The sequence below is a fragment of the Capronia coronata genome (genome assembly GCF_000585585.1).
Source record: "Capronia coronata CBS 617.96 chromosome Unknown acBCG-supercont1.2, whole genome shotgun sequence".
NCBI lineage: Eukaryota > Fungi > Ascomycota > Eurotiomycetes > Chaetothyriales > Herpotrichiellaceae > Capronia > Capronia coronata.
The window spans coordinates 4201092-4216737 of record NW_006912894.1 but is presented as its reverse complement, the minus strand read 5'-3'; the positions used below and the strand labels follow the sequence as shown (position 1 = coordinate 4216737).

The following is a 15646-nucleotide window of genomic DNA, read 5'->3' as shown; positions in this document are numbered from 1 at the left end:
GGCGGGAAGGTGATCGTGTGGATGTTACAGGAATTGATGCGATCGAGACCTACGATGTCGGTCCAAGGCGTGACAAGCATACCGTCTTACGACTGCACCAATCCAGGTTCGTGTCCGCTTGGACTGGGTGCAGGCTGGAATGGTAGAGAAGGCGCAGTGTGGCTGCGGTCGAGGTGCTCATTTGTCTGCACCTAGGTAGGTAGGTAGGTAGGCAGGTTGTAGACTGAACAGTTCTTTCTCCAGTCGAAACTACACATTCTCTCAACATATCTCGGCTTCAGTTATAAGACTGCATTGTATGGCCCTACGAGCGATCTCCGTTCTCCTGCCTGCCATCGCCACCATTGCGCTCTTCCTGATTCCGGCGCCCGCCTATTGTCTACCCCTTCGACTGCTGCCTCCAGATGAGCGGTCGTTGCTGTCTGAGAAGGCAATCCAGATTCTTCAGAGACAGCAATCATCTGGCGAATCTTCCCTATGGCTAGACCTAGACAGTCCTCCCTTCGTCAAGTCACCAACTCTCACCTCGAGTATTGTCGACCCACGGGCTTCCCATAAAAACATCGTCCAAGGTCCGCAGCATGTCCTGGGTATAACTCCATATGCCAGTGATGCCTACATCTCGCAGTTCCGGCAGTACCTTTCTGTGCAGACAGATAGAAAGAGTGTCGTCCATAAGCCGGATCTGAGCAACAGTCAACAACCCCTCATCGCATCGAATCCATTGTTCCTGTCTCGAGAAGACCACGAGACGGTGCTACCACGAAGGCTCCGTCCACAAAACGACCGGCCCCGCTCGCGGTGGTTCAAAAGCTCCACCTCTTGGATGGGCTTCGGAGGATTAGTTTCAGTAGGGGTGTTATTAGGTCGGATTGTCCAAAGGAGGTTCATCAGATCCAAAGGGTCGGAACAACGGAGCACTGATGCTCCAACGAAGACGCCATCAGAAAAGTCCAAGGCTGGGGGACCAAACGGCATTACCATAGTTAATCATGGTGACGAGGGCAAATTGAACGATGCTCGTCCTACAGGAGGAGAAAGGGACGAAGAACGAGAGCAAGATGCTGAGAAAACAAGAATGCTGCAGGATGAGCCATGGGGGTTTCCTTGCCCTTGTGCTGCCTGACGATAGTGACCGGGTGATGGCCAAAAAGCCAGGCTTTCTTGACGAACAGCTTGTATTCGATTTCACAGGTGGCCGAAAGCCATGCCTCTCCCTGCGGTATTTTACCATGTTAATTGCTGAACTGCACATCCCAAGTGACGGCGGGAAACGACAACCGAGCAACAGACTGGGATCTTGATCTCCATCCCCATATTTCCGTATTTCCTATGAGGAGTTTATGGCCTATGCACCCCGCTTGATCTCATAACCCGTCTGACGTTTCCCGTGTTTGAGACGTTATCATGTTCCTCGATTCCACAGTTGAACCCTTTGACGTCTGCGCTGCTGTTTGTGGCACTTTATTTTCTCCGATTGGATGTGGGCGACACCTTCCAAGGCACCATGTCCCACAGGCACAGGTACTGCATCACTGAGCGTGTGAGGATATACGGCCATGACGTCGCCTCTTGTAGCCACAAAGCTGTAGGAGGAAGTGTCGAAGCAGGTTTGTCCAGTAGGTGACGCGAGGGCAAGTGAAATGGAGGCTGAAACAGTTCCTGCTCACTTGCCTTATAAGACTGATACCTGACCCGACTTCTTCGCTTCTTATACTTGATTCCATTGACCCTATTCAGAGAAAATCCATAGAACAAAGTACTACCCGTGAACTTCTGATCAACCCAGCTCCAAGCATAACTGTCCCTTGCCAATTGAAACCAAACCATCAAATCTCTTCTCACCAAACCTATTCCCAATATGTCGTCCTCCCTCTCTTCGGCCAAAAGTGCTGCCTCCAGCGCCCTCTCCTCGGCCTCGGCCTCTGCTACTGCAAAAGCATACTCAGGTTCCGGCAGCGGCAGCGGCATGTCAACCACCGGGACGATCTTCACATCGATCACGGCCATTCTCACAATCCTCGCCGTGGCCGCAGCCGGCATTTACTTCGCAGGATACGCTGACGACGTCGCCGAATGGTTCGCCAAGAAATACTACAAAGGAAAAGCCATCGCAGAGGTCAAAGTGTTCGAGAATGCTGGGAGTGAGAAACTCCAATCCATGGCCAAGGGTGAGTTTCATCCATGCTTTGACTGTTATGCCTCGGGGCGGATCCAGGATGGAATAAACCTGCCGGCACGGTTGAACCATAGTCGAGGCTCGTAACCTGCTCTGTGTCGCTTCTCCGTGCACCATCAGGGTCCTCGCCTGGTTCCATCTCATTTCACACCCCTCATTTGGCACATTATGCTGACTGTTGTCTCTGAAGACTCGTTGAAGAAGAATCCCGTGATGGGCGAGGGTGAGCTTGACCAAGTGTCCGGCGGCCTAGGCAAAGAAGCTGTATCAGATGGCCTCGGCGGCGTCAGTGGGAAGTTGGGCGGCCTGGGCAACTTGTGAGCCTTGTCTCTCGGATGGCATAACAGAGTCCGGCCCAGGGCAGCGTTGAGTCTACAGCAACCAGACTCAGATTGATCGAAAGGAACATTGAATGCAGTGGTGTTAGCGGTGACTTCAAAAGGTCAAGCGGCAACGGGCAACAAGCAACAAGGCGGGAGCCCATAAAAGAATGCTGTAGCCTGAGCATAGCTACCTTACTTTCCTAGTACACAAATACACATTACACAACAGACTTAGCTAGGTATTGTTTAGGTATGTACTGTGGTACGATCACCTGCTTTTCTATCAGGCTGCTGAAGATGCTGCCAGTATGGTATCCTCGGACGCCCAGCACTCCTAACAACCCATCCTCCTTCTCGCATGTTGTATGTTTACCGAACTTGAATGCTCACAATGATAATGTAGTAGCGCGGACCGTGCCAATTTGTGCACCATCACAAGGGATATGCATCGGTACAGAGAAACTACAACCTGCCAGAGCTGTCAATGAATGTTCATAAATGTGAAATGCAGGGGGCTTATGAAGTGTACGGGGAAGTGTGTAATTCTCCAGGTGCAGTTCTGGAACAACCGTCAAGCCTGTCTCCAGTCAGTAAAATAGCAAGAGTATCTAGTATAGCGACACAGCCGACTTGTCATGCCATCTCGGACCATCTGGCTGCCTGCAGGGACTTGACAGCTTCACTCCACCGAGTATTTCTTCTCCTTATATCCGCCATGCCCCTTTGAATCCTCGAGTCTTTGTCAGGGCTCTCACCACACCATCATGGCCGCCAAATCGTCCCGCAAGGACCGCATCTGGTCGCGAGGAGAAATCGAGGGGTTGATTGCAGAAGGAAGAAAGATCGTGATATTCGATGGACAAGTGATCAAGACCGATTTGTGGCTGCCATTCCATCCTGGAGGGGAAAAGTCCGTCCTTCATATGGTTGGGAGAGATGCAACAGACGAGATCCGCGCCCTACACTCTCCTGAAGCTCAGAAATATATGCAGAAGTACGCGATTGGAAGAATCGAAGGACGATGGGTAAACTTCTTGCCCCCCATACAAGGCGGACACTTCAGACCCTACGTTCCGGGTCAGGAAGAGTGTGAAGAGCTGGATTTGGAGATTGACGATACAGCGAGCTTCTCGAGCAGAAGTACTGTCGCTCCCTCACCGGTCTTCGATCCGGCCGATACGACCACCCGACACCCTTCAGCAACCTCCTCCGTCTCCTCCGTCTCCTCTCTGTCCGATGTCGCGTCTGCAGACGTCAAGCCGAATCCTATTGACCGCCAGCTTGATGCTGAAAGATCCTCCGACTTCATTAAATATCCATCTTTGGACCTGGCGTCGCAGGATCGGATCATTGCCAAATACCGGGAGCTGGATGCTCGCATTCGTGCCGCAGGCCTGTACGACTGTCCATACGGCTCCTACGGGATCGAAGGCTGTCGATATACCTTCCTCTTCGTCTCGTTCTTGGTCGCTCTGCACTACTCACACTATGCCATTGCTGGTTTGTTCTTGGGTATGTGCTGGCACCAGCTCGTGTTCACGGTCCACGACTCGGGCCACATGGGAGTCACACACCGATTCCACATCGACTCGTGCATCGGCATCTTCATCGCCGACTTCCTCGGTGGTCTGTCAGTCGGGTGGTGGAAACGAAACCACAATGTCCACCACATTGTGACCAACTCTCCCGAGCACGATCCTGACATCGAGCATATCCCATTTTTCGCGATCTCGACCCGGTTCTTCGGTTCCCTTCGCTCGAGCTACTACGACCGCGTGATGCCTTTCGACGCGATCGCCAAGTGGTTCATCTCCAAACAGGATTGGCTATACTATCCCATCTTGACCTTTGGCCGGTTCAACCTGTACCGCCTGTCGTGGGAATACCTTCTCCTCGGCCAGGCTCCCAAAAAAGGTCCTGCTTGGTGGCATCGCTACCTGGAGATCCTGGGACAAGTGTTCTTCTGGGTCTGGTACGGCTATTTTGTCGTCTACAAGTCCATCCCTACCGGCTGGGACCGGTTCGTGTTCGTCATGATCTCTCACATGGTGACGTCGCCTGTCCACGTCCAGATCACGCTCTCGCATTTCGCAATGTCCACCACGGACATGGGAGTCCACGAGTCGTTCGCCCAGAAAATGCTCCGCACCACTATGGACGTCGACTGCCCGACCTGGCTCGATTTCTTCCACGGCGGCCTGCAGTTCCAGGCCGTGCATCATCTGTTCCCGCGCATCCCCAGACATAATCTACGCAAGGCACAGAAATATGTCAAGGAGTTCTGCGCAGATACCGGCATCCCGTATGCGATCTACGGGTTCGGTCAAGGGAACAAAGAAGTCATCGGCAGGCTGGGCGAGGTGGCTAAGCAGGTCAGGGTGTTTGAGGAGTGTAGGAAGGTTTGTGCTCAAGAGTTGCTGGAGGGCCATGCACATGCAGAATAAGATGACAGCATTGTCTGAAAAGCAAACCTATAGAACTGTGCCAATTGGGCACTGTGCGCCTGACCTCTAGATGAACGACCCGATATGTAAATACCCTTGATGAGCAGAACGAGGATGACAAACAGATAGAGACGGTGGAGAACATGTATTTATCCAGACACCCCTGATTGGAGGCTGTCTAGAAGTGTCTTGCCATGAACAAAGTCGTCAGTGCAAGCTGCTCTCAGTCCATTGATTGATAGCTTCATCTATAGAGTAGCCATCCCTCAAGCCTGCCATCTGCCTCGATGCCTCGGTCATAAATTTTCGATCATGGCACCATCTTACGACATCCTCGGGTCCTCATGTCTAGTCTACTCGACAGTCACTCCCTCCTCTGCAATCCTGAAGGTGAACGCCGACCCACCCGTCCTCCCGGGGTTGAGTTCAGTCCTCACACCACCCACCCGACCTGGGCCATCATCCACCTTGGCCACAAACCTCGCATTGCCGACGGCCTCGAACCTCTTGTCCGCGTCACGCAGACACTCGTCCAAAGTCATGTGCGGCGCAAACTGGACGACCTGTGTTCGTGACAGATCGAGCGTGAGGCTGGCGTAAGCCGTCCACGGCGACACGGTCCACACAGAAGAATCTGGCGCCAGGGGTGTCGATTGCATTTCCGTGTCTGTCTGGTTCTGAGGCTGAGGCTGAGTCTGACCCTGGTTTTGGTCCTGGTATGGCTTCGGATGTTGAGGTCCTCTGCCACGATTTGCCTGCTGCGCCGACGTCGAAAGATGGGGGGCCCGCGATCCCGAAGAAAGAGATGACCTATTCGAGCTGAACACGACGACACACTCGAACCTGTCCTGCACGGCTTTCAATCCGTCAATGATCTGGGCCGTCGTCGGCACAGGCGACGGCTGCGAAGCTGGTCCACCACCAGCGGCCGCGTCGAGGCGCCACATGTCCCTATCGAACCGGTCCTGCCAGTAAAATGCCGTGGCTGAATCAACCACCACCAGCCCTAGACGGCGGTAGATAGACGAATGGCGTGATCCGTCGAGGAGATAGTCGGGAAGCGAGTTGAGAACGGACATGACTTGTGAAGACGACTGAGGGCGGAACACGTGGATATGCTGTAACGCCTCGAGCGCAATGTCTCGGTCTGCATCATTGTCTTTGGCTGTGGTGATTGCGCCCTCTGAAACTTGAGCGTCGGTAGTGGTTGTTCCTTCTATGTCCGTAGTGCCCGTAGTGCCATCGTTGGTGTCCTGCCGCTGCGTTCGCGTCGTGACCATGTGGTGTTGCATGATCTGCATCAGGCGGGTGGCTGAGAAGCGGCCGTCGCTGTCGATATAGACCACGGTCGACGCTTTCCCTCCAACAGCTTTGGGCAAAGTGGCTACAGCGCAGAGGTAGTACAGCAGACTGGTCTTGCCCGCAGCGGACTTGAGACTTGATATCTCGATCGTAGCGGGCTTTGGTTTGATCTGGCGTGAAGCGTGTCTTTGAGTTCGGTCGTCACGAGGAGTTTCGACGTCAGCATATCCTGCCGTTCCGACATCCTCGTTCCCGTCATCTGGACCAGGCCTTTCCAGTTGCCATGCTGTCTGGCGCGAGGCTGGCGGAGCTTGTTCTTCACCGGAAGGAGGATTCAGCACAGCTTCGAGGAACTCGTCGAGCGGTTGGAGCCCAAGCGCCGACTTCCGCTGAGGCGATATTGTATGTCTGAGTTCTGCTAGAAACTGCCATTGCCACAAAGATCAGCTCACTGCCCACTGATGCTGTTGCAAGGCCGAGACGGTGTTGATGGGCAACTGTTGAATCAACTAGCGCGGAGCAACCCTCGTCGGTTCCACTTCTTGGGAGAAGTCATTGAAGCGAGGATGCGCTCGCTGTTCACAACACAAGACAATACAACTCACCGTGTCCAGGCTTTCTTGTTGCACCTCGTCAAGCAGTCTGGCGCCGTACTGTTCCGCCGACATGACCCTCTGGCCATGATTGACCTCCGCGACGCTGTATTACCGGGATTCCCCTGCATGAAGTGACGTCTAGTAAAAGTCGAGAAGGAGAAGTGCGGTGCGGTGCGCTAGGTTTGGCTGGTCTACTACTAGCAAGAGAATCGAACATCAAGTGCCTGCAGTTTCACGCCGTGCACTTTTCTGTTCTGTTATTTTCTTTCCAAATGGCCCCGCCCGAACACTCGTTCCCAGTCGGCGCCCTCGACCAGCGCGTGCACTACCGAACGGTCGAGTTTAAGGAGAAGAGCCGGAAACTGCGCGGCGACTTCGATCTCAAGCGAGACTGCGAACTACTCGAGCTGGTCCAGTACAGCTGCACCACTCCCGAGCAGCAATACCAACGGGCGATGGCCAGTCCGACGGGGACGGCGCGCATGGAATGTTTCCCGTTCGTCAGGCTGTTCAGAAAGTACGGTGACCATGTTCCTGTCCAGATCTACTCGGAAGAAACCAAAAAAGCACATGGGCGCTAACGAAGAGTGTGGTCTATAGATGTCAAGAGAAGAGCGGCAAAGTGTTCCACGTCGAAACCACTGCTTGGGAGGGCGAACATGCCTGGACTCCGCCTGCGAAGTCGCAACCGACAGCAGAGTTGACGACTAAAGACACCGCAACCTCAACGAGTGAGGAAGACTCGATCGGAGACACAAATTCGTTCGCAAACTATGGCAACTATTTCTGGTCTCGGAAATGAAGCTCAGCCTTTGCCTCGCCTCGCCGCCCTCAGCGCCAATTGGGGTATCTTATGCAATGCCATCCCCTTTCCCCGAGGGGTTCCACCAACGCCAATGCTGTGAGAAGAAAAGAAAAGGAAAAAAGCACTTTTGGACATCAAACCTCCATCACATCTGTGCCACTTAACGCCGCACTGGTGTGCTTTTCAAGGCCGGCCGAAGCTGGGCCAAGAGCCGGCGCGAGTCTCTTCGCGTGTGTGTCATCGGGCATGCGGTATGCCTTTTCGCAATTCACAATCGGACCCAATTCAAAGCCACCGGGCTCGTGAGCTAACAAGTCCCGCACGGTCTCCTCGAAAATGGCCTGTTCTGATATCCGGATGCCCTTGCGGCCCCTTCTCTGTTGCAGGACTTTGGGTTTCTGCTTGGCTGATTCCGACTCGAGCGGATGCGCTGCATCTAACTTCACCGCGCCGGCCAACTTGCGCAGAGCCTGTTCACCCAGCTTGCCCTCCTGCGTCGCCAGCTCTCTGATCTTCCTGGTGTCGGTCTCTCGGTACGGGTATACTGGAGTGTGTTTATAGGTGTGCGCAGAGGGCAGTTCCGGTAGAACGGCAGTGTTGAAGGCGTATCTGGCGACTTGGCCGTGTCCGTCCAGCTCGGGCCCGAGGAACGACGGTGGAAGCTCGACCGTATTGTGGAACTCATCTTCCGGTGGCGGAGTGGGTAGTAAAGGAGGGTTGATTTGGGGTTCTGTTTTGTAAGGTCCGAGTTGGTCGTCTGGTCGGGGCACTTCAAGGACATCAATGGCGGTTTCGAAGTCGGTGGCTATAGGGACGGTTCGGCGCGCTGCCTGCATCGACCGTCGAACTCGAGAGAGGAATCTGAGCACGACTATCCATGATATTAGCCCCGCGTTGCTTGTGCGCGCGCGCAAGTTAGATATAAAGGGAATGAATTACATTCTTCCAATGCGGCGAGCAGCTCTTCCAACGCGACCGACTCGATGTAGGGATTTGTAATTCCCTGTTTCACAGCCTCCTCTTCGCATATTGTCTTGACACAGTCGATCAGGAATTTGTCGACAACCGCTTGTTCCAGGATCGCCGCTTCGGTCGGCGGCACCGACTGAGGCTTGTGATGGAGGACATGGTGGTGGTGGTAGGGGACCTTTCGTTTCGGCGGAGGCGGCGGCGGCGAGGTCGTAGACATCTGCAGCTGCAGGCCGGTATGAAGGATCAACCAGCCGATTATCTGGGATATCAATATCAGATCGGTCTACGTCCTGCCGCAAGATGATCTACTACTGGTAAGGTAGTCTGTAGGCGTTGCCCTCAAACGATCGATCTGTAGATACCACTCACGACTCGGACATTACGCGAAGGTGGACTGATACTAACTAATCAGTGCACCGGCGGAGCACAGAGGCTGCCAAGCCCGCAGCTTCGACTTCGACTTCAATTCAACTTCAACCTCAACCTGCGGATCTTGAAGGAGCTCCAACCAACACCACTTCCCAGCAGTTCGCAAACCTCGACTGTACGTACTACAGTGTCCTGGGCGCTCCAGCAGCCACACTTCGACCGCGACTCCCATACTATCGCAGTCTATATTCCTACGACACCCGGTGTTTTACAGCTCGTCGAGAGCTTGCAAAGGAAACAATGGCGATCAAACCAATCACAGGAGTACGTCTGGCCCAATATTGTCGTGGGGCGGTGATGTTGTGCTTTGCCCTGAAGCTCAATACTGCACGCCTCCGTGTTCGCGAAACAATCTTGGAGTTGTGTCGTTTTGCTGACTGTTCTGTTCTGTGTCTGTAGATGCTCCGACGAGGGCTTGTCTTGGATCTGAGTATTGCGCTCGGTAAGCCCATCTGCCCATAAACCGCCGACTTTTCCTACCAATCGGAATTGGACCGATCAAACAATGCTATCAAGAAGAACCAGAATCGGGATCGAAGAGCTGGCGAAGTCTTGACAAGGACATTCCGAGCTGACTTTGGACGGAATATAGGTCTGGGAACCACATTCGGATACCTATGGTGGTACGGTACGTACAGTAAAACATCCCACATGCTCCTGTTCCCAAATGCGCACTCTTGACCGGCTTTCCAACGAGGCCGCAACCGGCTCGTGAGGCAGGAGAGGGCGGAATTGGTCTGCTTGAAGAGAAGACGCCGTGATCTAACTGTTATGTCTCGTCCAGGCTTCCACCTGCCCCGTGTACGAGCCCGTGACAACTTCTACGCCAAGTTAGAAGACCAGCGCGCCCGAGAAGCTGGCTTCAAATGAACAATGACATCAGTTTATGCATTGTGACCCTTGGGCCGAACAAGAGATCGGCAAGGTCGGCAGGGTGGGAAGGAAAGTGCACAAAGACGATTTGTGTGGTTACTGTACATATCAACCTTCTGCGACACCAGAGGTCAATAAAGGACAAAGATAAACTCCCAGGTCTTCGAGTTCGAATTCGAGTTCGGAGCTATACTCGTTCCCCACATGTGTGTTCGTGCTTCAACGAAGATTATCTAGATACCAAAATTCGCTGGTGGTGACTGCGTCAGTATTTTCGTGCTAACAGTTCTGTAATCGAACCCATTATTGCCTTTCCAGAGACAAACCGGCTCTCCCGACCAACATCAACTGCTAGAGGGATGTCCCTGTCACTACTATGAGAACTATCGATCGAAGCATATATCCATGGGTTATGGAGGAACACTTGGAAAACGAGCTTATGGTTATTGAATACAGTTCTTGTATCTTTTCGCATCATCTGCTGTCTGCGTGGGCATCATCTAGTTTTACACAAGACGTCGGCACGTTTTCTTACATGAGCTCTCAGCTTCCCAGAGGACCAGATCCAAGACATGGTCAATAGGCGCGAGCCAGTCATTGCTTCTTCTTCCGCTCCCGTGCTCGGTCACCCTTGGCCCAGGCATCCTCGAAGATAGTCGGTCTCTTTTTCTTCTCCTTGCTATCGACATTCAGGTATCTGACCACCTCGACGCTCCCAGTACCGATTGCCATGGTCTTGCCTACGATGACAGACTCACTAACACCCTCAATTTTGTCGGTCTTGCCGGCGATACCGGCATCGAAGACATGATCGGCCGTCTTTTCGAAACTGGCAAGCTGTAACACGCTGTCACGCATCTTGGCCAGACCGAATCGTGTGATCCCCAGCACCTCGCCTCTGTAGGTCATCACGTCCGCCAACAAAGCCATGTGTCGGGGATCGATGGAAAGACTTTTCATGACTTCTTGGATCTCGAGAATGATTTTCGATCGAGCAGCTTCGATTCCAAGGACTTGTAGCGTCTCGATTACAGAGTTGGTCCCGGTGTGATATGGGTCGACGCCTTCGGTGTTCATGCAATAGCGCAAACCGTAACCTTCAACCATGACTTTGTGCATCTGAATAGGCTTGCCATTGTCCGCTGCCGATTTCGGTATGACCGGCTGAGTAGGTTCTTCGACCTTCACCTTGGCCGAATCATTTTGCTGACCATCCTCAGTCTTCACTTCTGGTTCAGTGGATGAGGTAGCTGCCTTCTGCTTTTCAGCCTTAGCCCGCTCCGTAGCCCGCCGCAGCGCTTTGATCTCGTCTGATCTCGGATCATCTTCCGCTGTGACCACCGCTCGGGTTGCTAGAGGGTGGCCAAGAACATGTACACTGGGAAGCACACGCCGCAATGTCTGGAGACGAATCAGTCTTTCGTTTTGCCCTTCCTCATCAATCTTGGCAGCTGTGCCACGTTTCATCGATTTGATGGGCGCATCTGACGATATCTTCAGCTCATCTTTGCCCCGTATTTGTATTCTCAACTTCGCCGCTTTGAGTTGACGATGTTTCTGAATGGCGTTGCAGATGTCCTGGAGGGTAAGGTCGAGGCCGAGCTCGGTGATGGTGTCCAAGGAGATTCGTAGGTAGATGCAACTGGGCCGGTCCAGGGAGTGACTGATTTGAATATACGAGGTAATGTCTTGAAGATACAGACATTCGATCCTCCCCTTGACGATTCTAGCCAGGGACTCGGGCAGCGAGAGATCCCTTCTCCGTTCGAGACGGCAAGTGATCACAGGTGTACTGATGTCCTTTGATGCGTTGATGATTTCCTTGATACGTGGGACACCGGCGGTCAAACTCATACCGGCAACACCGGCAAAATGGAAAGTCTTGAGAGTCATCTGCGTACCTGGCTCGCCAATGGACTGTGCCCCGACGGCGCCCACGGCATGACCTGGTTCGGTTCTTGCTCTTTCGTACTTCTCCAAGCACAAGTTGATAAAAGCTCGTAATGTCCTCTCAGAAACCTTGCAGGTCAATTCAAAGCGATCCCTCGTGGATGGAGGCGCCTGGACCTTGGTGATTGCCTGGTCGTCTGACGGGAGTTTCTTCTGCTTCTTCACAGCTTTCGGAGCTGTCGTGGCGGAGGTGGTGCCTTTACGGCCAGAGCGTCGCTCTGCTGCGGCTGACGGTTCGGCTTCGTCTACCACCGGGTCTGTTTCTGCTTTCCGCTTGCTACCACTGGACTCTCGCGATGGCGGCAGAGCATATTGCTTTTTCTGGACTCTTGCTTCGACAAAGCTTCGCGCCTTTGACATAACAAAGTCATGGATAGACTGCAGAAACGCACGGTGACTTTCGTTCTGATCAACCAGCCGTTCATCATCTGTTTCAAACGGAAGCTCTGCGCCATTGAAATCATATCTGGTGAGCAGGCTCCGTTTTGGCGCGAGTATCTCTTCCAGTATGGAGTGAATATCGGTATCCGAAAGGCCGGGTTCGTTCATGTCGAATGTTGTAGCTTCCACATGAGCATACGTGCGATCAAAGTCGACGGGCTTTGCGCTTGCCTCCATATCGACAGGATCAAGCTCGTCGTCGCCGAATCGAAATTGGACGATATTCGAGGCCGAGTTCCGCACCGTGTGGTCATATTGGGTAGAGAGATCCTCGAGAGACTTCATCAGTCGACGCGACATGTAACCGGTTTCGGCCGTTTTGACGGCTGTGTCGACTAGACCGACACGACCACCGACTGCGTGGAACAGAAACTCGTAGGGGAGTAGTCCGCTGAAAAAGCTGTTCGAGATGAAGCCTTTGGATGGTGGAGATCTTTCGTGCTTCGCAAAATGAGGCAATGTTCGGTCTTGAAACCCATCTGCCACACGTTTTCCTTCGATATCTTGCTGTCCCAGAAGAGCCGCCATCTGGGCCACGTTGATGTTGGAGCCTTTGGATCCGGATATTGCCATGACCATGGCCGAGTTTCTCTTGCTGAGTTGAGACGTCAAAATACCAGCAATGTTTGTTCGAACAGTACTCAGAACCCGCACTTGTTCTGCTTCCAGGGTGCCTGCATCATCGAGACCGGCCTTCCTCTTCAGCTTGCCTGCCTTGGATTGTCGCACAAACTCCTTACACTCTTCGAATACTTTGGCAATCATTTCAGCTTTGGCTTTGACAAGCATGTCGGGTGGCGTGACATCGCTGATGCCCACAGAGAATCCTTGGTCGCCTAGCCATCGGGCACACAACTTGGATAGGCGATTCATCCCCTGGGCGGCCGCATCTGGGCCAAAGTCACGATATAAGATGTAGAACACGGAATTCTTCTTTCCAGATCCGACAGTTCCTTTGTCCATCCTGCCACACATGACCTCGGAGTTACGGATGCACAGGAAACTGTCGTCCTGAAGATCTCGATGGAGTCCAGGGTGGTATTGATTGTGGTCTCTGCATGATGCATCAAGGTTGACTGTAACCGGGGACTGCTTGTTCGGGCGCATGAGGATGCTGAAGACTTGCTTGCCGGTCCAGAGAGTCTGCGGCTTGACGACCGCAGGAGGTGGAAGATCAAACTTGGTGTCCGGCTCCAACATTCCCACACACATGGTGACGAATGTCTTTCTATCGAAGAACTGGTCTAGACTGCTGAGAAGGAAAGAAGCCGTAATGAAATCCTGGATGGCTGAAATGATAGGTTCACCGTTCTTGGGCGTGACAATGTTGTGCTTGACACCCATCAACAACGTCGCTTCTGTCCTGGCCTCTTCGGTCTGAGGGACGTGCAGATTCATCTCATCTCCGTCGAAGTCGGCGTTGTAGGGGTTGCATACACATTCGTTGAGCCGGAACGTCCGATGTGGTCGGACTTTGACAAAGTGACTGAGGATACTGAGTTTGTGAAGAGACGGCTGACGGTTGAACAGGACAATATCCCCATCCTCAAGATGGCGCTCAACAATGTCGCCCGGCTTCAACTCTTTCGCGATGAGCTCCGGCTTACCGAACTTGAGGAAGATGCGGAAGTCACCGTCGGGCTTGTAAACGTAGTTGGCCCCGGGCCAGACTTTGGGGCCATTGCGCACGCGTTGTCGCAGTTTCTCGATGTTGATTTCATTAACCACTTCCGGGTATGTCATGTTCTTCGCAACCAGTTCCGGCACCGCCACCTCATCGATCCTCAGGTTCGGATCTGGTGAGATGACAGTACGACCGGAGAAGTCGACACGTTTTCCTGACAGATTTCCACGGAATCGACCCTGTTTTCCTTTTAATCGTTGGACAAAACCTCTGATCTGCTTCCCAAACTCTCCTTTCGCCAGACCCGGCACATCGCTGTTGATGTACATGGCAAGTTGGAGCGATAGGTAGTCCCAGTGTTCAACAATCGATTGAACAGGTGCACCCTTCTCGATTGCCTCTTTCAGTGCATTGTTCGCGGCCACGATATCGCCCAGCTTAGCTGTAATGTCGTCCTCCGTACTTGCACCTTCTTGGCCTACTGAAGGTCGGATACATACTGGCGGAGCAGGAATGTACAACCAGAGGAAAGATTCTGGTTTGGCAGTCCGCAGGCCAAGAAGTTCGCGGTCTGAGGCTCGTACACGCTTGAACAGCTTCAACGTTCGGAGGGGATTCAGATCGTCCATAGCCTTCTTGAGGTGTTTCTCGATTTCCGAGTTCGATTCCTTCGCGGTCTCAAAAGACTTGTCAAACTCGATCTTTTCCGGCGGCGGCTGCTTTTTGGCTGCTGTTGAAGAGTTGAATGATTTGAACTTGTCATGCGAAATCTTCAGAGCGTGCGTCCCGGCTTTTCGAACCAACCCGTTGATGGCACCACATTGGAAGCAAACCTTTGTCTTTCGACATTGATCCGCCACTTTTCTGACAATGGCGGCCTGTCTCAGGGTATCATTGCCTGCTCTTCGTAGAACGTTGAGGTATTTTCTTCGGTCCGCTTCGGTAAGGAGGATGGCAGAGCAGTCCTTAGACGATTAGCCGGTTGTCAAGCCCTGGCCTGAGTAGGATCCATACCTTGCAGATACTCTGGAGGATTTGTATGACTTTCTTGAAATAGCCGACATGGAAGGCGGGCAGAACGAGCTTGACATGTCCAAAGTGGCCGTTACATGTCTGCAGTTGCTCTCCGCAAGTCTTACATATATCTCGTTTGCCCGAGATACCCATGCGTCTATCAAGGGGTCCATATTCGGCGTAGGTCCGGCCTTTGTCCAGATCAAACATTCGACGGTCGGCGAGTTCGACCTGAGACTGGTTGATAATATCCTGATCCGACCTGTAAAATCATCAGAGTCATGTTTATGGGCTTCCCAAAGCAAATCCATACAAGACCCCGAATTGTATTTCCTTGATGACTTTTGGAACATCGTTGACCACCTGTTCTTTGCCCGGGAGGACACTCTGTATTTCCGTCGCCGCAGGCATCTTTCCGTCACCGTCACCGTCACCGACGTAGTAGGAATGGAGGACGGGTTTGTGACTCGATCATCTGTGCACCGCGACAAGCCGGCTTCGGAGGCTCGGTTTTCCCCAGGGTCAGGTATTCAGGTTCTTGCAGACGTTGACACGGCTATTGACTCGCCATGAACAAAGGTCCGAGTTGTTATACAAGGGTCGTTAAGCTGTCACCTGTAGGAGGATGCGTACACTGACGATCGATGTAGGTACAGAGTTATTAGCAGTCGTTCTTGGGCAAAGTAAGGTACGT

At 53.0% G+C, this 15646-nt stretch overlaps 6 protein-coding genes across 6 annotated transcripts; 3 read left to right on the top strand and 3 right to left on the bottom strand.

Annotated features, from left to right (window-relative positions):
* Positions 1-1861: 1861 nt before the first annotated feature.
* Positions 1862-2500, top strand: A1O1_03195 (uncharacterized protein; the record flags this gene model as incomplete). The annotated part of the gene is made up of 2 exons (XM_007724101.1): positions 1862-2171; positions 2370-2500. 2 exons carry the CDS (start codon positions 1862-1864, stop codon positions 2498-2500), a joined length of 441 nt encoding a protein of 146 aa, XP_007722291.1.
* Positions 2501-3266: 766 nt separating this feature from the next.
* Positions 3267-4946, top strand: A1O1_03194 (uncharacterized protein; the record flags this gene model as incomplete). Its single annotated transcript, XM_007724100.1, has 1 exon — positions 3267-4946. One exon carries the CDS (start codon positions 3267-3269, stop codon positions 4944-4946), a length of 1680 nt encoding a protein of 559 aa, XP_007722290.1.
* Positions 4947-5299: 353 nt separating this feature from the next.
* A1O1_03193 (uncharacterized protein) lies at positions 5300-6916 on the bottom strand (the record flags this gene model as incomplete). Its single annotated transcript, XM_007724099.1, has 2 exons — positions 5300-6673; positions 6854-6916. The coding sequence occupies 2 exons, from the start codon at positions 6914-6916 to the stop codon at positions 5300-5302; spliced, it is 1437 nt and encodes a 478-aa protein (XP_007722289.1).
* Positions 6917-7116: 200 nt separating this feature from the next.
* A1O1_03192 (uncharacterized protein) lies at positions 7117-7646 on the top strand (the record flags this gene model as incomplete). Its single annotated transcript, XM_007724098.1, has 2 exons — positions 7117-7361; positions 7445-7646. 2 exons carry the CDS (start codon positions 7117-7119, stop codon positions 7644-7646), a joined length of 447 nt encoding a protein of 148 aa, XP_007722288.1.
* A 137-nt stretch (positions 7647-7783) lies between these two features.
* Positions 7784-8838, bottom strand: A1O1_03191 (uncharacterized protein; the record flags this gene model as incomplete). The annotated part of the gene is made up of 2 exons (XM_007724097.1): positions 7784-8520; positions 8589-8838. The coding sequence occupies 2 exons, from the start codon at positions 8836-8838 to the stop codon at positions 7784-7786; spliced, it is 987 nt and encodes a 328-aa protein (XP_007722287.1).
* Positions 8839-10517: 1679 nt separating this feature from the next.
* On the bottom strand, positions 10518-15363 carry A1O1_03190 (DNA-directed RNA polymerase III subunit RPC1; the record flags this gene model as incomplete). The annotated part of the gene is made up of 3 exons (XM_007724096.1): positions 10518-14903; positions 14953-15214; positions 15266-15363. The coding sequence occupies 3 exons, from the start codon at positions 15361-15363 to the stop codon at positions 10518-10520; spliced, it is 4746 nt and encodes a 1581-aa protein (XP_007722286.1).
* Between the last annotated feature and the right edge of the window lie 283 nt (positions 15364-15646).